The following is a 19,031-nucleotide window of genomic DNA, read 5'->3' as shown; positions in this document are numbered from 1 at the left end:
AACTTGGCACATTTATTTCCTAAGATTACACGCGCCAACGAATTATATAGGCCCATAAAGTGGTTCAATATTGATTTCGATAGTTGACCAGGTTACGAGCACCCGTTGTGTCAGATAAGGCATCAAGTTTCCATCGTAAAAATGAAGTATTAATTACCCAGCCCTTTTTTTCAAGAGGGTAAACGATACTGTCGTAATTAGTTTGGTAAATAAATCGATAGGGCGATATTGCGCGTGGTTTTTACGCGATATAATCGTTAAATCTAGTGTAAAAACGAAGATTTTAAAGCGGAAGCTAATTACGTTTCTTGGCCTGGGAAGTTGCCTGCCTCGGCGCAAAATTCAAACCTTCAAAAACAACGGATCTTTTTGTTTTGGTTCGCGTGACTCAGAAAATCAGAATTTTCATTTTACAATTTTGATGAAACTAACGAAACATTTTTTTATGAAATAGAAAGCGTTTGAAAAACCCTCCGTCAGATTGAAAAGATTTACGAGATGCTATCACTTTGGATTTGTCAACGGTTTACTCTTTAACCGAAGACACGTGTGGCGGGAAACCTAACAAAACTTATCTGAAGCTCCACTTTTCTAGCTTCGTTTCTGAACAGTGACTGTTTCAGAGCCACAGAGCGAGAGAGAGACGGGATGAAAAATGCCTCTGTTGGATCCTTCCTTCCCCCGCCCCGTTTTTACCTCGCTCGGCGGTCGGTGGGGTTTGTTTTCTTTTTATCGTGGGACCTTGCCATCCAGTGGTACGTCTAAGTTAAGGAAGGGATCAACATAACGCGATGCTTGCCAACTCCACGGGGATAATCTTTCTGGCTCCCGAGAAAACGGTTTTATCTTAGTTGTTTCAACTAGTCACTGAGGTTTACGCAGACTCCCGATTGCCGACCGTAATCTTCCCCGCCCGGACTTTGGTAAATTTACCCCGGCCAAATTTAACCATTATGACTTCAATCACGTTTTTTATTTAAAGTGTCAATATACCAAGATGAGATAGGTTTTTAATCGAATTTGTTCAAAGTTTGCTTAACTATTTATCAGTTGATGAAAGCGACCATTCTCGTTACTACCGTCACTACTCCCTGGAGGCGAAAACCTCGCTTGGATAAGTTGTTTTAGTTCTCTTAGTCCGCGCTACTCAACGAGTTAGCGAGCGTCGCGTTACGTGCCAAAGAGACCCTCGCCGCTTCTTACGGTAATTCTGATCGGAATCTCATGTCGGACGAAAAGAAGTGAAAATCCTGGAATTCCACTCGCTCCCCGATTATGAATTCAATTAGTTCCACGTGTCGTTTTCCCAACGCGTTTAGCGTCTCGACTTTACTGTTTGTCGCGTGCTGTTCCGTGGCTTACGCGGAAGGTCCTTACAATGTCGCCGTTATCCTGGTCAAGGATTCCCAAACCAATCGTTTCGACGTGGAAAGAATCATGCCTGCCATTGATTTGGCGGCGGCTAAATGCAAGCAGCAGTTCAATATCAGTCTGAATCTCTTGGAAGGATTTTACATGCATCGGTATGTCACGTCAAAAGTATATCATATCTCTCTTAATTAGAGAAAAGTGCCCATCTCCTATATTCGCGACCGAAAACTATCGCTACGCCCTCTTTGGTTCGCCATTGAAACCTAGATAGGTAGCGGCTAAAGCTGACGTTATTATTTTTTCCTCATCGTTATTCGTAAATTTGACTTTATAAATAATGATACTTGCATTTTAATATAATTTTTGCATCGTTTGCTTATATTTTGATAAGATTAATTGTGAAAAAACGTTCTTATGACTTTAATTTGTCTGTAGCAGACGCTATATCATAGGCCCTAGACTTAAACCTACTTAGCTTATTGGTTAATCAGCCACTGATAGCGGGCTTAGCGAGGAAATTTCACATTTCGCGTAAATGGATGCTTCTCTCGTTAGAGAAATATGATATACTTTTTGTAGCGTTTATTCTCAATCCATTGGTATCGTTTTGATTCCTCTTCATTGACGCCGCTTTACTTATGACGTAGGTGTTCCGAGTCCGAAGCTATAGGAAAGGCGACGTCTTTGGGTAAAGCGCACGACTTGACGGCCATAATTGGTCCGGCTTGCAGCAAGGATTTGCAAAGTGTTGGTCCTTACGCCCGTTACTTGAACATCCCCATACTGACGGGTCTGGGCGACGTGCTCAAAGATCGCAAATCCTACAGTACCCTGATTCGGGTTTCCTACGATCTCAAGGACAAGGCCAGAGCCATCGTCAGTTTCCTGTCGCACGAAGATTGGCACTATTTCGGAATGGTCTATCGTAAAGGGGATGTCTTCTACGCTACTTTGGCCGAAGAAATTCGCAACATTCTCGCTACTGACAAGAAATTTAATATGACCATCACTTGCGAACGCACCTACGAACGAGCCGAAAACAAAACGGTCATCACCGATCTCGAAGTCCTGGTCGGGGAGATGAAAATGTGCTCTAGGAGTAAGTTATTTATCCTCTTATGTTATTTTAAGACAGAAGGAAGGGGGGTTTTATTGACTTCGGCTAAGCCTGTAGATCTATAATGATGTCTTATAAGTGAAATAATTTTGATGGCTATTGTGTGTAGCGACGTAGAATGGACGTCATACCCAAAACATGTGAGAAAACTACCAAACCAAATTTCGGTCTTCTTTCACTTTTATCGTTGTTTAGTTGTAATATTTTCGCCGTTGACAGCGGCGGCGATCGGAAAATATTTGTGGGGGCACGGGCCATTATTTTTTCATCCAAAAATGCATACATTTTTTTAAAGGTGTTCTTTCTAATATCTCATCCGTCAATGAATACATTGATAATAAAAGTTAAGTCGATATATCTTTAGAAAAATATCTGTGTACATGGCTAGATTATTAAGCCCTTCTTGGCCACATACTTAACGAAGGTATCATTGGTAAAATAGGGTACACGACGGGTCGATTTTCTGTTTGGATGAATCTATCGAAATCAATTTTACTGTTATATCATCTTAATGCTACTCGCATCTGCAATCTCAAAATAACTTCGGTAAAAAGACTGAATTCGGACCCAAATAAAGGCAGTGAGATTATAAATTTTTCCATAATTGCTATTTTTCCTCAATTTTATTTCTGTGGGGCTCTGCCCTCGTTTGTATTTCTCTGTGGGGGCTCGAGCCCCAGAGCCCCCTCGGGATCGCCGTCACTGGCCGTTGGTTGTTTTCTAAAGTTCGTTTGGGCCTATAGACTTACTCCGGAGTACATAAAAAAGTGTAGTCTTACAAGAAATGGCTATTGATAATATTTAACCTTGGACAAATAAACCACTGGATCCGAATCGAGATCGCGGGCTTAATTGTTTTAGAGGAGCGCCGCTTGTAGCGCCACGGTGTCCTTTATTGGAAATATGTCCACCCAAATATTAAATACGTGCGCAAAATAAGCCTAATATGTCATATTGTATCTCTAATATAAAACATGTATATTATCATCATCTTTAGCTCGAAATCCAACGTTTTTACCTACTTGCTTTGTATTTGGGTGGTTATGTTTCCGAAATCTTTCAGTAGGGGTGCTTGCACGTAATGTAATTTGTAGAATAAGGGTTTTGTTTACCCTCTAGTATTTGGAAATAACTATTAACTACTAGCAAACTATTAAATAGCTAAGAGTGACGTAAATTGTCGTCATAAACGAAACACGCGAGAAAAATATGTAACTTAAAAACAAATTATCTCGCACCTTTAATTCGTCACGGCACAGCCAATGGCTCTCACTAAATATTTAACACGTGAAATATAGGGAACTAACACACTTATGTGAGAATAATTATATACTTATGGTAGGGCTCTGCGAGTACTCAACCCAAAAAAGGCCGAGTACTCGAACTCGACCTCGAAAAAGTAATTGGAGAATACTCGTCGATTACCGAATACCAAAAAAAATGCATATTCGGGTACCCGATTACTCGAATAAGCTGCTCTCTAAACTCGTCGAGTATTTGTCGAAGAGGGGTTTTTATACCTTTTTGGGGGGCAATAAACGGTAACTACATAGTTGTGGAAACTGTGGTTCATTTAAATTAAAGGAATATTTTTCAGCATTGAAAGTTACTCCGTTTAAATTTAATTTCATAATTACTTGAATAAAACCAGCTCCTAATCAAGTACTCGATAACCCGACTCGTTAAAAATATTACTCAATTTTTTTTAGTTACTCGACTCGAATAAGAGAAAGTTTCCCCTTAATCAAGTACTCGCGTACTCGACTCGACTTCAATATTACTCGACTCGAATACTCGATGAAAAAATATTTGATACTCGATAACCGACTCGATTGCCTAAAACCACTACACGCACAGCCCTAACTTATGGTTAGGCGTATAATAATTACCACAATATTATTGTTATTGGCATCGTGGAACGCAATGTATATTGGCGAACTTGTTTCTAATCTAATTATTTGATTCAGTTTGAGGTGTGGATGGGGAAGGAATTTAATTTATCTAAGTGAGGATTTTCCGCTCAGGGACGAAAACCAAATAGCCAAAGCTGTCATATGTTATAAAGGGATGAGGAAGGTAATAAAGAGTATAGCTCTAGATGACCACACCCCTGCAGAATGTCCGCTCGCGATACCATACGCATCCATCAGAAAGCGAAATTACTTCCCCAAATCGACAGTCATCCTATTATACAGAAATTGTTTGTTTAGTACCGACAGAAGTAAATAGTACATATTTTACGAGATAAGTTTCCTTCTCCTTGAAACATATTTTGAGTTTTCAAACGACGTTTCGGAAGATTAAATAGTTCTAAATGAAATTCGTTTTTGTACTCAAATTTAATTAACTTTCTCTACGTAAAATAGCATGGGAAAATCACGATTTGTATTTTACCAAATTGTTTTGCCAAAATTTTTATTTTTTAATTTTTTTAAAATGGCAATTACCATCCGTGATTTTCCCATGCTATTTTACGTAGACAAAGTTTAAATTGGAGTTGTGAAAAACATTTTTGGTTGCCATGGCAAAACGAATGTCCATTGAAACCTTTCCCTTTAGAAGCTTTCAAGGTACAGTCCCGATCAAAAGTTTCAGGCCGTTTTCTCTTGGCAGCCATTTTGTTTCTATTTTAGGTAGAGAGCCGAATGAGGGCTTCTATGAAAGAAATCCCTCACGAAAATAATATAGGTGAAAATTAATGCCCTTCCACAATTAGGGCGCGAGCAAAGCCGGAAATAGCCAAACCCCTTCAAAATGACGTCGTAATATTTGGAAACATAATCTAGTTTAATTTTTCAAATCGGATTTGTGGTTCTAAAGTTATTGAAGAAATAGTGGTGACGGAAAACATGAAAATTAACCCTAATTTAATTTTTAAGTAAAACAAAGTAAGCGTGAAAATAGTATTTAAAATAATATCGCTATTTGGGATGAAGCAAAAAATATTATGGTCTCGATTTAGAAAATGAAACCAGATTATGTTTCCGAATATTATGACGCTTCGAACAAGCGTAGACACGACATATTATATTTATTTTTCATGACGTCATTTTGGAGGGGTTTTTTGATTTCCGGCTTTGCTCGCGCCCTTATGGTGGTAGGGCATTAATTTCCAATGCATAATATTTTCCTGGGGGTTTTATTTCATAGAAGCCCTCATTCAACTCTCTACCTAAAGTAGAAACAAAATGGCTGCCAAGAGAAAACGGCCAGAAACGTTTGATCAGGACTGTACATGAAGGTCTACTTAACCCCGAGTTTGAAAAAAACGGGGAGAAACACATTGGGATGTCTCCTTGTTTGTGTAATTTTCACATTCTACATCGTCAGGAAAAGCAGTTTTTGAGCCGTGATGTTATGTACACCTCCCCGGTTTGTAATCCAGTGTTTCACTTCGGAAAAATTGCAACCGGCCTGAATTTTTGCCGGCACCTTCATTTATTCATAATATATCAAATGTCAAAATTCTCCATCATTTGGTTATGAGCACATTTTTATGGCGGGAAATAGGCGCGCAATAATGGGTTTTGGATAATATCTCCGTTTGTATTGTTGTTACGGCTATAAACCTAATTACCAAAAATAGGGCCCAGGTATTTTCAACAAAAACTGTTCTATGAAATATTTCGGTACGAGCTATCGTTTTTGCGCAATCGCAGTTTGAACGGTGTACCCGAAACGCGTTTTACAACTTATCGCCTTCCTTGACTAAAAATGTCTAGATACTTATATCGTAAAATATATATTATACGCTTATGGTACAGGATACAATTTCCTCCGTGGAGGATATTGAATAAACAGCTCTTGTTTAAAAGAATAGTAAAGATATTTAATACCCTTCATCTCTTTCGAACTTATAAAAACTCAACTTCAACGTGTCGCGGCGCTGTTTTGAAAACGCGTTTTGAAACTAACCATGACACGCTCGTATCGAATAACTCTTCTCGCTATAAATAAGTTTGCGCGTTCCACTTTTATAAGATAATTTAGCTTACATTAAGATTACACCTGAGGATCTAAAGTGATAGCGTGTTTTATCTATCTCTCTCTCTCTCTATTTTAGCATTTCCCTATTCGAAATAGATTGAGCAATCCTGTGTTATTTATAGCTTCACTCACTCTGTTTTGTCTCCAAAGAACTCATCCTCTCCCTCCTACAAGCCTATTCACACTAGAAAACGTTTTTGCAATACATTGTTGACCAACACGGACTGCAAACCGAGTTTTTCCCTAGGAATGGAGAAAATATTCGTTTTTGTTGTCCAAGTTCTAAAGAAAAAACCGTTTTTTTTAAAATAATAAATAATAATAATAATAATAATAATAATAATAATCAGCTAGGCTAATACCCAAGGCACCACCTTAGACCCAAGTCATCTAGCGACTTATAATGCCTTTAAACAGGTGGCCGGGTTACAATGCGTAGGACTGACCGAGGCTTAGTTCCAAATATTTAATTCGGATAATTTTCGTAGCCATCTTTTGGATTACGCAAATTAAATGATAATATTATTATTAAATACCTTTATTAATGTAAATTGACATATTTTACAGTAGAAGAGGTACTTTTTCAAGAACTACGAATAATTTCCTACGCTGATTAACGCGCGAAATCTCGGCAACTTTTCGTAAGGTCTGTGAATGAAAACGCGACGCGTTTCGCGAACTCGTGTCGAAGATAAAGTTAAACGAAAATCTTGGCTCGTGTGAATAATCCTACTAGCCGACCGAGCTTTTAATCATTTTTGAACATAATGATTTCTTTGTTGAGAGAGTCCCATTAAAATAAATCGAGGTTTTAATTAAGAAAGAAGGGGTCACTGATCGTTCCGAAATTCGGTTACAATGTAAACATAATTTTGGGCGGTTCGTATATCTGGAATAAGGTATAAAAATATGCCTTTGAAGTCGGGCCGAAGAATTTCAACGTCGAAGTTTCGCTTCCTTAAGACGTCCAGAGGCCCGTCTCCGTTTAACATCCGGACGGTTTAAAGAAACTTAGAAATGCAGCGCAGTCTATAGTTAGATACTTCCACGCTTTGGAAGACGCCAACCGTAAATTCTTGTTTCCCCTCTCTCTACCACGCTGTTTTAGCGTGGCAAATCTAGTTAAAGCTATACCTGTCGGGCCAATTTGAGGCTCCTTACTTCCATAAGTAACGTAATATTAATAAGTGTGACCAGCAGATAATTCTAAATCACAGCTTTATTATTTTTCTTGTTTCGAGGAATATATCCTACGCCTACCCGGAAAGAGAGAGAGCCTGAAATCGTACCGCAGTGCGTCCCCCGCCCCGACCATTTACCGGTAGAAAAGATGGAAATATTACAAGAGGAAAGGCGAAGGGGCGTGGTTTTTATTCCAGAAATCCCGAGTGTTCCCCACATATTATCCTTTCATCCGAATACATAATAAATCACCTAAGCTAATACCCAAGGAATCACACAAGCTTCAACTAGTGACTTGTGAAGACAATTACCGGTGGCCGGGTTAAATTGCGTAAGAGGGTATAGTGGCAAACCCTTCATTATTATTTGCTATTTTTTTAATGATAGTCCGTTTCGCCAATGACCATATCAATCATTTATATGGTCAATGGCGAAACGGACTATCATTAAGAACTCTTCGCCATTTGTTACTAGTCTATTTAAGTTAGAAATCGTTGCCAGCAGTAGAAATCACGCCAAATAATGATGAAATATTGAATTGGAACCTAAAAATTACTATATTACAAATTCTTCTCGTTTTTGAGGGTAGTTATTTCAAATTGGAGACCTGAACGCGTTTTCTCTCGTATTTATCGCCCTCACACTAACCTCATTTTACCAACGAAGACAGTAAGGTGTGCCCAGTTTGGTCATTTGAAACTTCCGATTACGCAATCACTACGAGTCTACGCGCCAGACTATCATTAACCGAAACCGTTCAGTGTCATACTTACCTCTATTATGCTACTTATGGTACGTTTTACTGACGGGTTTTCCTCTTCTCATACGTGTATTTCATTCTCTGTTTGGTCCGTGTACGCTTAGCAGATTTTAACTCGACGTTAAGACATTTGACAACAATAATTTATCACGCTTACTTATTTATATCCTACGGTGTCTCAATAGTTAAGAAATTTTAAACATAGTGGTGACGTCACACTGATAGCATTAAGAGGCGTTTCAGAAAATGAGATTTTTTTGGATTGAGAAATAACGTGGGTGACGTCAAAGGAAGTTATAGAAAAGTCTATTTTTTGTCTAAAAACGCCTGTAGAAGTGTTCGACTTACGCTACACCAATGTTCAGGGACAAGCTGGCGACCAGGCGCTGACATTTTGAATAGCTTGTTTAACCAGGTTTACTCCCTGGTTTAACTATTTTTATTTATTTTGAACCTAAATTAAATGTGTGTTTTTTTCTGTCTCTCTAACGTAGTTATCGTTATTTTGGGCGGAGAAAAGGAAGTGCGTGAAATGCTCTTGATAGCCCAAGAACTGGACATGGTCGACAGCGGAGAATATATCTTCCTGTACCCCGAACTCTACCAGAACGAGGCCAGGGGCATCGATCCCTGGGCTGGAGGACCAGGTATGACTTCTATTTCACCAAAAGTATATAACATATCTCTTATGATAGAAGTATCCATATTGTCATGTTATTCGCTTATAACACGCACCTTCCCAGAATGATGTTCCAAAATACGTTTCGTAGGTTGCTCGTGGGTGTGACCTATGGTAACGCGTTTAGGTCGGCCATTTTTGGAACCCTTTTGGAAAGCGATATAAACACTAGAGGTTATAAACCCTTCAATTGGTTAGGCGGATGCTTCTCTCGTAAGAGCTCTAGGTATAGAGTGCTAGCAGTTGATGCGTTTTTAAAAGTTAGTGACGTCACAGCCGTAGCTTCCGTAATGGTTGTCATGAAAACTCGCGTTTTTTCTCAATAGACGTTTACCATTGGTGACGTCGCAGGGTTTCAAGCTGCTGGTACTCTATTATAAATATTTGATGTCACCAAACTTCGAAACTGGTTTCGCTTGTTTTAATCGTTTGGGGATCTTTCGCACCAGGTTAATTGGCGTCCTTAATTCTTGCACTGTTTTGAATAGAACCACCCGAAGTAAAGGAAAAATTGAAGAAGGCTTTTCAGTCGCTGTTTATTGTCACTTTACACCAGCCACTTTTCGGACAGTTCAATGATTTTTCGAATGAAGTGAAGGATATCGCGTTGGAGAAATACCAATACGTCTACAACCAATCCGTAAGTACTTGGTGATTGCGTCAGTTTTACTACACGGGTAATTAGCTCCGTCTATCGACCATTTTTCAAAAGAAAGAAGAGAGCGACTTTCTATCTAGTAACCGCGATGAATTATTGCGAATTGAGTAAAATAGCTCGCAGTTTTTGTCAGCCGTATTTACTCGTCCCTGGGAATTTTGCCAACATTTGTTTCCACGTTTTCTAGGAGGTTTTAACAAGTTGCTTTGAGAAGCTAATTTCGATCGTAGAACCGATAGGATGGTATTACGACTGAGGAATATAACCAGAAGTTTACCACGTATTTTTACGAGTTAAATATCCAACTTTGGCCCTAAAATTAGACGCGTACCTACAGTAGAGGCTGGCCCGTAGCCAGAAAAATTTCGTGAAGGGGGCAGTAGCTTTTTGTGAGGGGGCACATTTTTTTCGTTACCCAATTTCGAAAATTAACATAAGTGGCGCCGTGAAATGTTTTTGATGTTCAACAAAAAGAAAAACCCTGCTTTCTGAAGCAGACCATTCTAAAACTTGTATTTTATTAAGAAATAGTTACCTATAAATAACGATCGACACCTTAAACAATGACAAAAGGAAAATTTCAACGAATAGAAGTTTAAAAAACTAATAAAGATGAAGGGGCAGAGAATATTCTTTGAGGGGCAGGTGGGGGCAAATAAATATTTCATTTGAGGGAGAAACATTTATTTTTGAGGGGGCGGCGCCCCCCGAATGCCCCCCGTGGCTACGGGCACGAGTAGAGCTCGGCGGAACAGATAAATTAACCGCTAAAATCTCAATTATTCATAAAAATTTCGTTTAACTGTTTATTTATGGATATTATTCGCGGTTATAAAACGAATTAATATGCAAATAAAAAGTTTTTATTCGGATAATTTTCGGCTATGGATAAAAACAAATAAATCTGATATTTCTTATCCAAACGCCGAGCTCTAACCCATCATAGGGCGGATGCGTAAACCGCATTACGGCTAAATATTTATTGCGTGTATTACTGTATTATTTAAATGGAAAAAAATACACTGCGTAGAGATATGTCCTTATTTATAAACCAGATTTTCGCCATGTAATGGCGTATGGTAACATAATCATTATAAGTATGTATCTGTATAACATTTCTTTAGAAAAAAGTTCATTGAGACCATATATTATTTCACACGGAACATACAATAAGTGGACCCAAAAATGGGAAATTCTTATAATTCGTGTGCTATTGAAAACGTTAATTCTGGAAACAAAATCGAGGTACGAGCTAAACTAAACATTGTCAGTATTAGAAGCGCGCCAGGATTCCCAGGAATTCGGCGTGTTTTCAAAATCCGCTTCTCTAACCTCCGTTTTCTAGCTACTATAACGTTGATGACGCGTTTTTCGTCACGAAGTTGGAAGTGACTTAATTTAAGTTATCTCACTTGAACAAGGTTTCATTAAAGAAAGTTCTTTTATTGGCATACTTATGTTACATATGAGAATAGATTTAGCGTGGCCAGTATTTTTCTTCGTCGGTTCTTTCGATTTCTTACACCGTTCAGACTTCTCAACAGAGACTTTAAATTGTCGCGCGTGTCGTTTACATTTTTTATTTAGTTGAGGACTGCCTAGATGGCGTCTCGGTTTAAAGCTCAAAAAGTTCATAGCAGACAATTAGCCTTATGCCTCATCAGCGACCTTTAGAACTATCGAAATACTATAACCAATCAGAGGTGGATAAAAAATTATTTCAATTTTTCCGCCGTTATTACTGAGCTCTGATTGGATGAACAATCACCTTTTATGTTAATCTCCGTACAAGGTTGGTTCCTTTCTGAACAGTGAAATGAACGAACCGACGCGACCAACATAATCGAAACGACACTACCGATGCTAACGTAATATTTTCACATAGTCTGAACGCTGCTTAACAGCTAATAAATTAGGAGCGCAGAATGACGGGTGTATTAATTCCGAACTCGTAATGCCAATTTTATTCTTCGCAGGTAAATTACTTCACGGCCAGTTTCCACGACGCCGTGTTGATGCTATGCGATGCCATCCACAAGACGGAAAAGGAAGGCTTGGATGCCCACAACGGAACTATCCTCATTGAGAAACTCACGCAAAGCAATAGCTCCTTCCAAGGTATGACCAAAATAGATAGCCACTTAAGTAGGCGGATGGAAATTCTCTTGACGATGGTGCAATCTCAGCAAGCGTCAAGTGTTATTTTAACCACTCAAGGCTACTTCGAACGCCTTGCAGACTTTGATTGGTAACGCCTAATGAAGCGGTTCGTAATTTACGTACAGATAAACACGCGTTTAGTTTCGATTTTAAATTGTAATGATTGTATTTACACTAGACGGCGCTAATTTACGTCGTTTACCGGGAAGGGAATAATTACAGATTTATTACAAAAAAAACCCAACTTCTAACATTATTTTAAGTAATGTTTAATGTAAGAAGCTCTACTCAGAAGAAGAAAAAATCGTTAGAAAAAAAAATAACGAAGAAATTACTATTTTTAGAGGTTTTTGAATAACTTAAAATTTTTACGTTTTAAACTGCTGGCACCATCTAGTATAAGCAGTGGCGTAGTTAACGATTTTGTTTAACCTCTCCTCTCAATACGTTTCTCTTAGAAAAGCCGTTAAACCGCAAAAGCTACGCACAAGGCCGTTTTATTCTTAGAAATAAGGCCTACTAAGGTCTTAATGCATCAAGCGTAGCGCCCAGGGCCTACGAAGGTCTTAAAACGTAACCGGCTACGCCACCGCGAGTAAGGCTTCGTGCTCTAATGGCGTTACCCCTGTGATAGGATATGCTCCGTTGACAAATTTATGTCATTGATAGTTTAAAAACGTTCTTAACTTTCACAGGTGTTTCCGGTACCGTCACCATCAACGAGAACGGAGACAGAATAGCTAATTACGCGATACTTGATCAAACGGATATCGAGTTGGGTACCTTTGACACGGTATTGACTTACTACGGAGCGAAAAATCAGTTCACGGAAGATAACAACGCCGTCATCCGATGGCACGGAAGACAAGGGTCGGTGAAACCCGTGGACAGACCCCGATGCGGCTTCGACGGGAAAGATCCCGTCTGCGCCAAAGAAGGTGCGTTGGACACCCTTGAGCTCAAATTGACCAACGGATTAAACACGAATCATTTTCATTTCTCTCTTTAGAATTTCCGTTGCTCGAAACTATATTCGGAACATTGGTGGTGCTGGTTATATTAGCCATCTTGGTCGGTTTCTTAATCTACCGGAAAATGTCAACGGAATCGGCCTTGAATAACATGTCTTGGAAAGTTCGATGGGAAGAAATAGTTTTTAACAAGAATTTCCGTACCAGTTGGATGATGAGCCGCATGTCCATCTCGAGTGCCGTAAGTACTACTCGATTGTCTGTCCTGACCTGGATCTAAGGGAATCATTCTCTTATTGTTTCCGCCTTATTACGTGGCTTGAGAAAGACAAAGTATCTCTTTGATAGTGAATGGCTCCTTAGTGTGTTCCCCGTCAGTTAGTTGAGCTGGGCCCTTTCACCCGAGGTCTTTAGTTGAGCAATTAGCATTAAGCTTTTGACAAAGACTTTTCTCCCAAGTGCAGATGTCCAGTAAGATGGAGAAAGGTTGGGTGAGCTGGTCTCCGGAAAACGCTCAGCCTCGCGACGTAGGTATCATCGATAACTGTTTTAGGATTAGGCATGAACTTCCGCGATCTGTAAAAAAGCAATTTTAATAGTTCCCTGGCTATTTCCCTTATCTTAAATACGTGGTTGCTGAAAATAAGCATTGCGGAGAAGACGTTAGGCTAATTTGTGTTTTATAATTTAGATCCTTTAATTTACGTAGCTAAGCGGTAATCTTTTTTTAGAGCGACGCTCAAGACCCGAATGGACGTCCATCCGATCAGCAACAACAACTCTTACAATATGTTACGACAGGAGTTTACAAAGTAATTAATAACCAATTTAAACTAATCGAGAATAGTTTCTAACGCGTTTTAAATCTAAAGGGAAACACTGTGGCGGTTAAGAAACTGCACAAGCAAAAACGAGTTGATCTGACCAGGACTGTTCTGATGGAACTTAAACTGGTAAGTTGAATTTTAGGATTTCGAAAAAATTATCTTGATAATCGTCTATACTTTACAGATGCGCGAAGCTCAACACGAAAACATATCTAGATTTATCGGAGCTTGTATTGACCCTCCAAATATTTCCGTCTTAACGGATTACTGTCCTAAAGGAAGTCTATACGTAAGTATCCCCATGCTGACGCGTTACGTTTGGTACGAGTGTAATACGCACTTTTTTATTTGAAGGACGTGATTCATAATGATACTTTAAATCTCGATTGGATGTTTCGCTATTCTCTGATTAACGACATCGTAAAGGTAATGGCGAATTTTCAAAGACTTGACGCAAGATTCTAGAAATTTCAACTATCGTTTTTTAGGGCATGTGTTTCTTGCACAGTGGCGAAATTGGGACACACGGTCGGCTACGGTCTACGAATTGTTTGGTCGACAGTCATTTCGTTCTGAAGTTGGCCGATTTCGGTTTACCAAGTTTGAGACAGGAGGAAGTATTTTGCGATATAGATTTTGCCGATCATAAAAGTAAGTTTCCGGATGACGTTCGTATATCCCGCTTCGATTTGTACCTCTTTAATTTTAGTTACCGTCCACAGAATTCCTCTGGAAAGCTCCGGAACTTTTGCGCCTCACTAAATGCCCCTCTCAAGGTACCCAGAAAGGAGATGTCTATAGCTTCGGCGTCATATTACAAGAAATAGTTTTACGCGAGGAACCCTTTTACCCGCATTTGGAGTTTTTGGACGTATCAGGTAAAAACCGTAATTTCTAATCTATTAAGAAGGAAACTGCAACTTTTAAACGCCATTTCAGATGTCATAAGGCGCGTTCGTAAGCGAGAAGATCCTCCTTTCCGGCCGGTTGTCGAGAAGGACACTTGCATTCGAGAATTGAGGAACTTGATGCACAAATGTTGGGCCGAAGAGCCTTCGTACAGGCCCGATTACAACCAAATCAAATCCGAAATGAGAACCATAAACCGGTCAGTACTGGAGTGGAGAATTACCCGAGTAAACATTCTGACGATTTCGCTTTCCTCGCAATCTCAGGGGCCAAAGAGGAGAAGTGAACATCATGGACAATCTGCTCTCCAGGATGGAGCAGTACGCCAACAACTTAGAGCAGTTGGTGGAGCTGAGGACGGCGGCTTTCCTCGAAGAGAAAAGAAAGTCTGAGGAGTTGCTTTATCAAGTACTTCCCAGGTGAATAAATATCAAGGACCCCGGCGGGCATCTTAATTCGAGACAAAATGGCAAGCGAGATTCGTATTTTTTAGATCCGTGGCTGAACAATTGAAGAGGGGAAAACACGTCGTTCCTGAACTGTACGACAGCGTTACCATTTATTTCAGTGATCTCGTCGGATTCACATCCATGTGTTCCACAAGCACTCCAATTCAGGCAAGTGAAAACATCACGGGATAATTAGCTTTCGCGTAAACGTGTTATTTCCCTCGTTAATGTTTTACTGAGAACCATTTCAAGAATGACCACATTTTTGTTGGTAAGCGACTAAACGTAGCAACGGTTCTCAATTTCACTGTCTGCGGTTCATGACAAAGGGTGTTTCTGAAATTCGTGAATCGATTGAGATAAGATTTAAAGCAGTGTTTAAAGTAACTTAGGTTACTTAACTCATTACTCATTTAGCATTACCAAAGTTAGTACTCAGTTCCATATGACTGTAATCGGTGTTCAGATTTTGAGAAAGTAGTTGGGTTTATTTAGATTAGGTTTAGGGTCATGTGGTGTATGAAATTGGCGAATCATAAACCTAGTTTATCCCAGCGTTTTTGTTAAGTTAAGGTTAATTTAAGTAAACTTAAGCTTCTATAATACTAAGGTCATATCGTTTTTCTTTTGCTTGAAACGTTACTTTTGGTTTTGAGAGGATTTTAAACGAAAATTAAGAACCGTTGCTAGTTGCTAACTTTAATCCCACGTGACATAATAGTGAGTCATGCGGAAGCGTATAACCGACGCCCGGTAATTGGTTTTTAATTTGTCTATTTCTATCGCTAAATGCATTTATCTTTTTCGTCAGGGCTTCAATCATACGTTAAGTTCACACATAGATATAACTCAGTATTTCGACTAACTGATACACTTATGGAACATAATTATAAACGTGGTGAAACTGACTCGCGCTTACGATTACTTCAATATTAATTGTGGTACGAATAATTTCTAGGTAGTGGCATTTCTGAACGGACTTTATACTTGCTTCGACTCCATTGCCAGCGATTTCGACGTATACAAGGTAGATAGTAGGCCTAGTTCCCGCTTAGATTTGACAGCCATAGCCCACTAATCCCCTTCGATGTCTTAAATTTAAGGTAGAGACGATTGGCGACGCCTACATGGTAGTTTCGGGTTTGCCTGATCGAAACGGACTGAGCCACGCGAGGGAGATTGCTCGCATGGCCCTTTGTCTCTTAGGCGCCGTCGGTTCCATGTCGGTTCAACACCGACCCAACGAGAAGATACGTCTTCGAATTGGAATTCACACTGGTAGATCTGATTTTAATCACTCGGGCAATTAGCGTATTTTACTTACATGTAATAATGCAATTATCAGGTCCTTGCTGCGCCGGTGTAGTTGGACAGAAAATGCCTCGATATTGTCTTTTTGGCGACACCGTGAATACAGCTTCTCGGATGGAATCTACTGGCGAACGTAATTGGCTTCTTTACGTTTAATACTTGACACGAAAGTATAATATGAGTTTATTTTTTTATTTAGCACTTAAAATCCACGTTTCTGACAGTACGAAAAAGGCGTTAGATAATTTTGGATCTTTTGTATTGGAGCCCAGAGGAGAAGTGGATGTCAAAGTAAGCGACTCGCGAGTGCATTACCAAGGGGGAAATATAAGGAGAATTATACTCAGACAATTTCTTGAAAAACGGCTGATAGCCCTGCTAAATAACGAGATGGCGTAAACTATTATCTCGTCTGCTTTAAAAATTTGGCAAAAAGCTATCATCTCTAAAATAGTGAATGTATTAAATTTGACCCAGAATATCGAACTGTATTATTGAGTCTTCGTTATTATGACGTTGGTCGTAAGAAATAGTTTTTATGGGCAATGTTTTGAAACTTTTCCTATTTTTATTGCCAAGGCTCTAATTAGAGTGAAAATTCGCGGGAAAACGAAAGTTGCCACTTCCGTTGTATTTTAAACCAAATAATCTGCAAAATCTTTAGCCGGGCTAGAATGTTTTTCCTTAGCAATGCTGTTTCTCCACACCGAAAATGGCGGACCCTTGCACCACCGGAAATTCCGGAATATTTCCCGAAACTGATCATAGGCTTTTTCTACAGTTATTTTGAATTATCGACGCGTTTTTCGACTGAACCAAATTCAAACAATTTTTTATTGGTAGTTTACGGTGCTACTAATTTATTTAGCAACGTATCACAAGGAGCGGTCATGTTTAAAAAAAAGGAGACTCAAATATAGCTTCGCCTGTTTTTGAAAATGGTCGTTTTTTGTGATACCTTCGCACATGCCCAGAGTGAGTTACATAATAATCATAAGTATGACAATTCCAATGGTTTTAATGCTATTTTTAACACTGACCCTCCCGCCTAGCCCCGACTCGGACTCGCAACTGAACTGAGTAGTATATTATCGTCCTTGGCATTAGTATATTTCTATTTGGGCATATTTTAGACACTAGGGGGCTTTGTGCTGAACGAAACCTGTATTTCGAAATAGCTGTGAATGGTGCCGGATTAAGGACTAGGCCTACTAGGCACTTATGGGCCCCCACCACTGATGAAATCAATGGATTTTTCTTCGGATAATGCGGGTTTTGCGTTTTTATGCTTTTCTTACATAGGCCCCCACCAAAATCTGCCTAGTTAGGGCCCATCTTCAGTAAATGCGGTACTGGCTGTGAAACTCAGTTCGGAAATTGGTCATACTTATAGTTTAGTTATTATATTACTTATGGTAGAACATAGAAAGACATCGTCCATCCTAGCCCCAGATGGTAGAAAGACTAATTATACAGTTCGATATTCCTGGTAGAAATATATTAAAAAGAACGACTAAAGGGAGTCTCTCCCCAAGACGGATAGAAGGCGCTAGTGTCGCTTTTCAAAAATGCTCTTCTAACTGCAACCTAAGGCATAATAGTTGATTTTATAAAATGTCTTTACGCTTGCCCAACTTGTTGTAATGTTGCCCTGGAATAGTTCAGCCAATGCCTAAGAATGAGTTCATAAACTCTTTAGTGGGAGAGAAAACGGATCCACAGCTGAAGCGGGGAGGCAACATTTCAACAAGATAGCCAAGGTTATTTTATAAAAAGAACTATTGGCCATCCTAATCTTTACTCCGTGATATTACTTGCCATCCCGAACTTTTTTTCATAAAACAAACATTTTTATCTAGGGCAAAGGAAGAATGAATACTTATTGGTTAATTCAGGAAAACGTTCCAGGTTCCAGACCCAGGCAGGGAACTGGTCGCGGAAAATGAGCGCGGATGATGAAACGGTCATACCGGCGTTTTAATAGTTTCCATGATTAGACGGATACGCTATCACGAGGTACGGAAGGGGAGGAGCTATTCGATTTTTACCCTAATTGTTTTAACGCCGGTAGGACCCTTTAACTTCAAATATTTTCCTGGAATTTGTTGTCAGTTTCTTTTGTTGCAATTACGTACGTATAACATTATCTTCCGTTAATGGTATTTGCAAAAGAGACTAACTTCAAATAAAATTTAATCTGTGTAAAAATCTGTGATGGATAAATTAATGTTGACCATATTGGGTGGGAAATATTAACCCATTGTAAATAGTTATCCTCATTACACGCGTTTTTGATTGTTTAACATTAATTTGAAAATAAACTGATTGTTTCGAACTTTCGATTTATTTGGTTTTGTATCACAACGTTGATTATGGAGATGATCACATGGCCAAAAACATGAAATACATTGATGGTCAAAAGGAGACTATTATATAGTAAATTAGCGCGCATGGTGTGAAGGTCTTCAGTCATGTTCACTAAACTCCACAATATTTGTCATTCTGTACTCCGCGTGTTACCATGGAGTAAATACCTAATAGTGTACAATTATAATAAAATGTTAATATTAATTTTCTATAGCTTTTATTTCATCCATCATAACCCTCTAATACGCGTAACTGAATACCACAAAAAGTCCTTACGCTACTA

At 39.1% G+C, this 19,031-nt stretch overlaps 1 protein-coding gene across 3 annotated transcripts; it reads left to right on the top strand.

Moving 5' to 3' along the window:
• Nucleotides 1-561: 561 nt before the first annotated feature.
• Nucleotides 562-18,716, top strand: LOC149942705 (atrial natriuretic peptide receptor 2-like). Of its 3 annotated transcripts, none has more exons than XM_090178756.1 (22): nucleotides 562-1,523; nucleotides 2,019-2,470; nucleotides 8,912-9,064; nucleotides 9,585-9,736; nucleotides 11,731-11,872; nucleotides 12,610-12,852; nucleotides 12,924-13,126; nucleotides 13,350-13,412; nucleotides 13,617-13,697; nucleotides 13,758-13,838; nucleotides 13,897-14,001; nucleotides 14,067-14,138; nucleotides 14,201-14,363; nucleotides 14,435-14,590; nucleotides 14,652-14,820; nucleotides 14,888-15,040; nucleotides 15,115-15,242; nucleotides 16,033-16,097; nucleotides 16,174-16,348; nucleotides 16,416-16,514; nucleotides 16,581-16,672; nucleotides 18,241-18,716. In XM_090178756.1, exons 1-22 carry the CDS (start codon nucleotides 1,276-1,278, stop codon nucleotides 18,325-18,327), a joined length of 3,282 nt encoding a protein of 1,093 aa, XP_090034882.1. In that variant the 5' UTR covers nucleotides 562-1,275; the 3' UTR covers nucleotides 18,328-18,716. The 3 variants fall into 3 exon arrangements, with proteins under 3 accessions (XP_090034882.1, XP_090034881.1, XP_090034883.1); XM_090178755.1 differs by having other exon boundaries at nucleotides 563-1,523; nucleotides 15,115-15,238; nucleotides 16,029-16,097; XM_090178757.1 differs by lacking the exon at nucleotides 13,350-13,412 and having other exon boundaries at nucleotides 564-1,523; nucleotides 15,115-15,238; nucleotides 16,029-16,097.
• Nucleotides 18,717-19,031: the final 315 nt, after the last annotated feature.

The sequence above is a fragment of the Leiobunum rupestre genome, chromosome 6, assembly GCF_980474605.1.
Source record: "Leiobunum rupestre chromosome 6, qqLeiRupe1.1.hap1, whole genome shotgun sequence".
NCBI lineage: Eukaryota > Metazoa > Arthropoda > Arachnida > Opiliones > Sclerosomatidae > Leiobunum > Leiobunum rupestre.
Note: the sequence above shows the minus strand (reverse complement) of the source record. Positions and strands in the feature narration are given on the sequence as shown.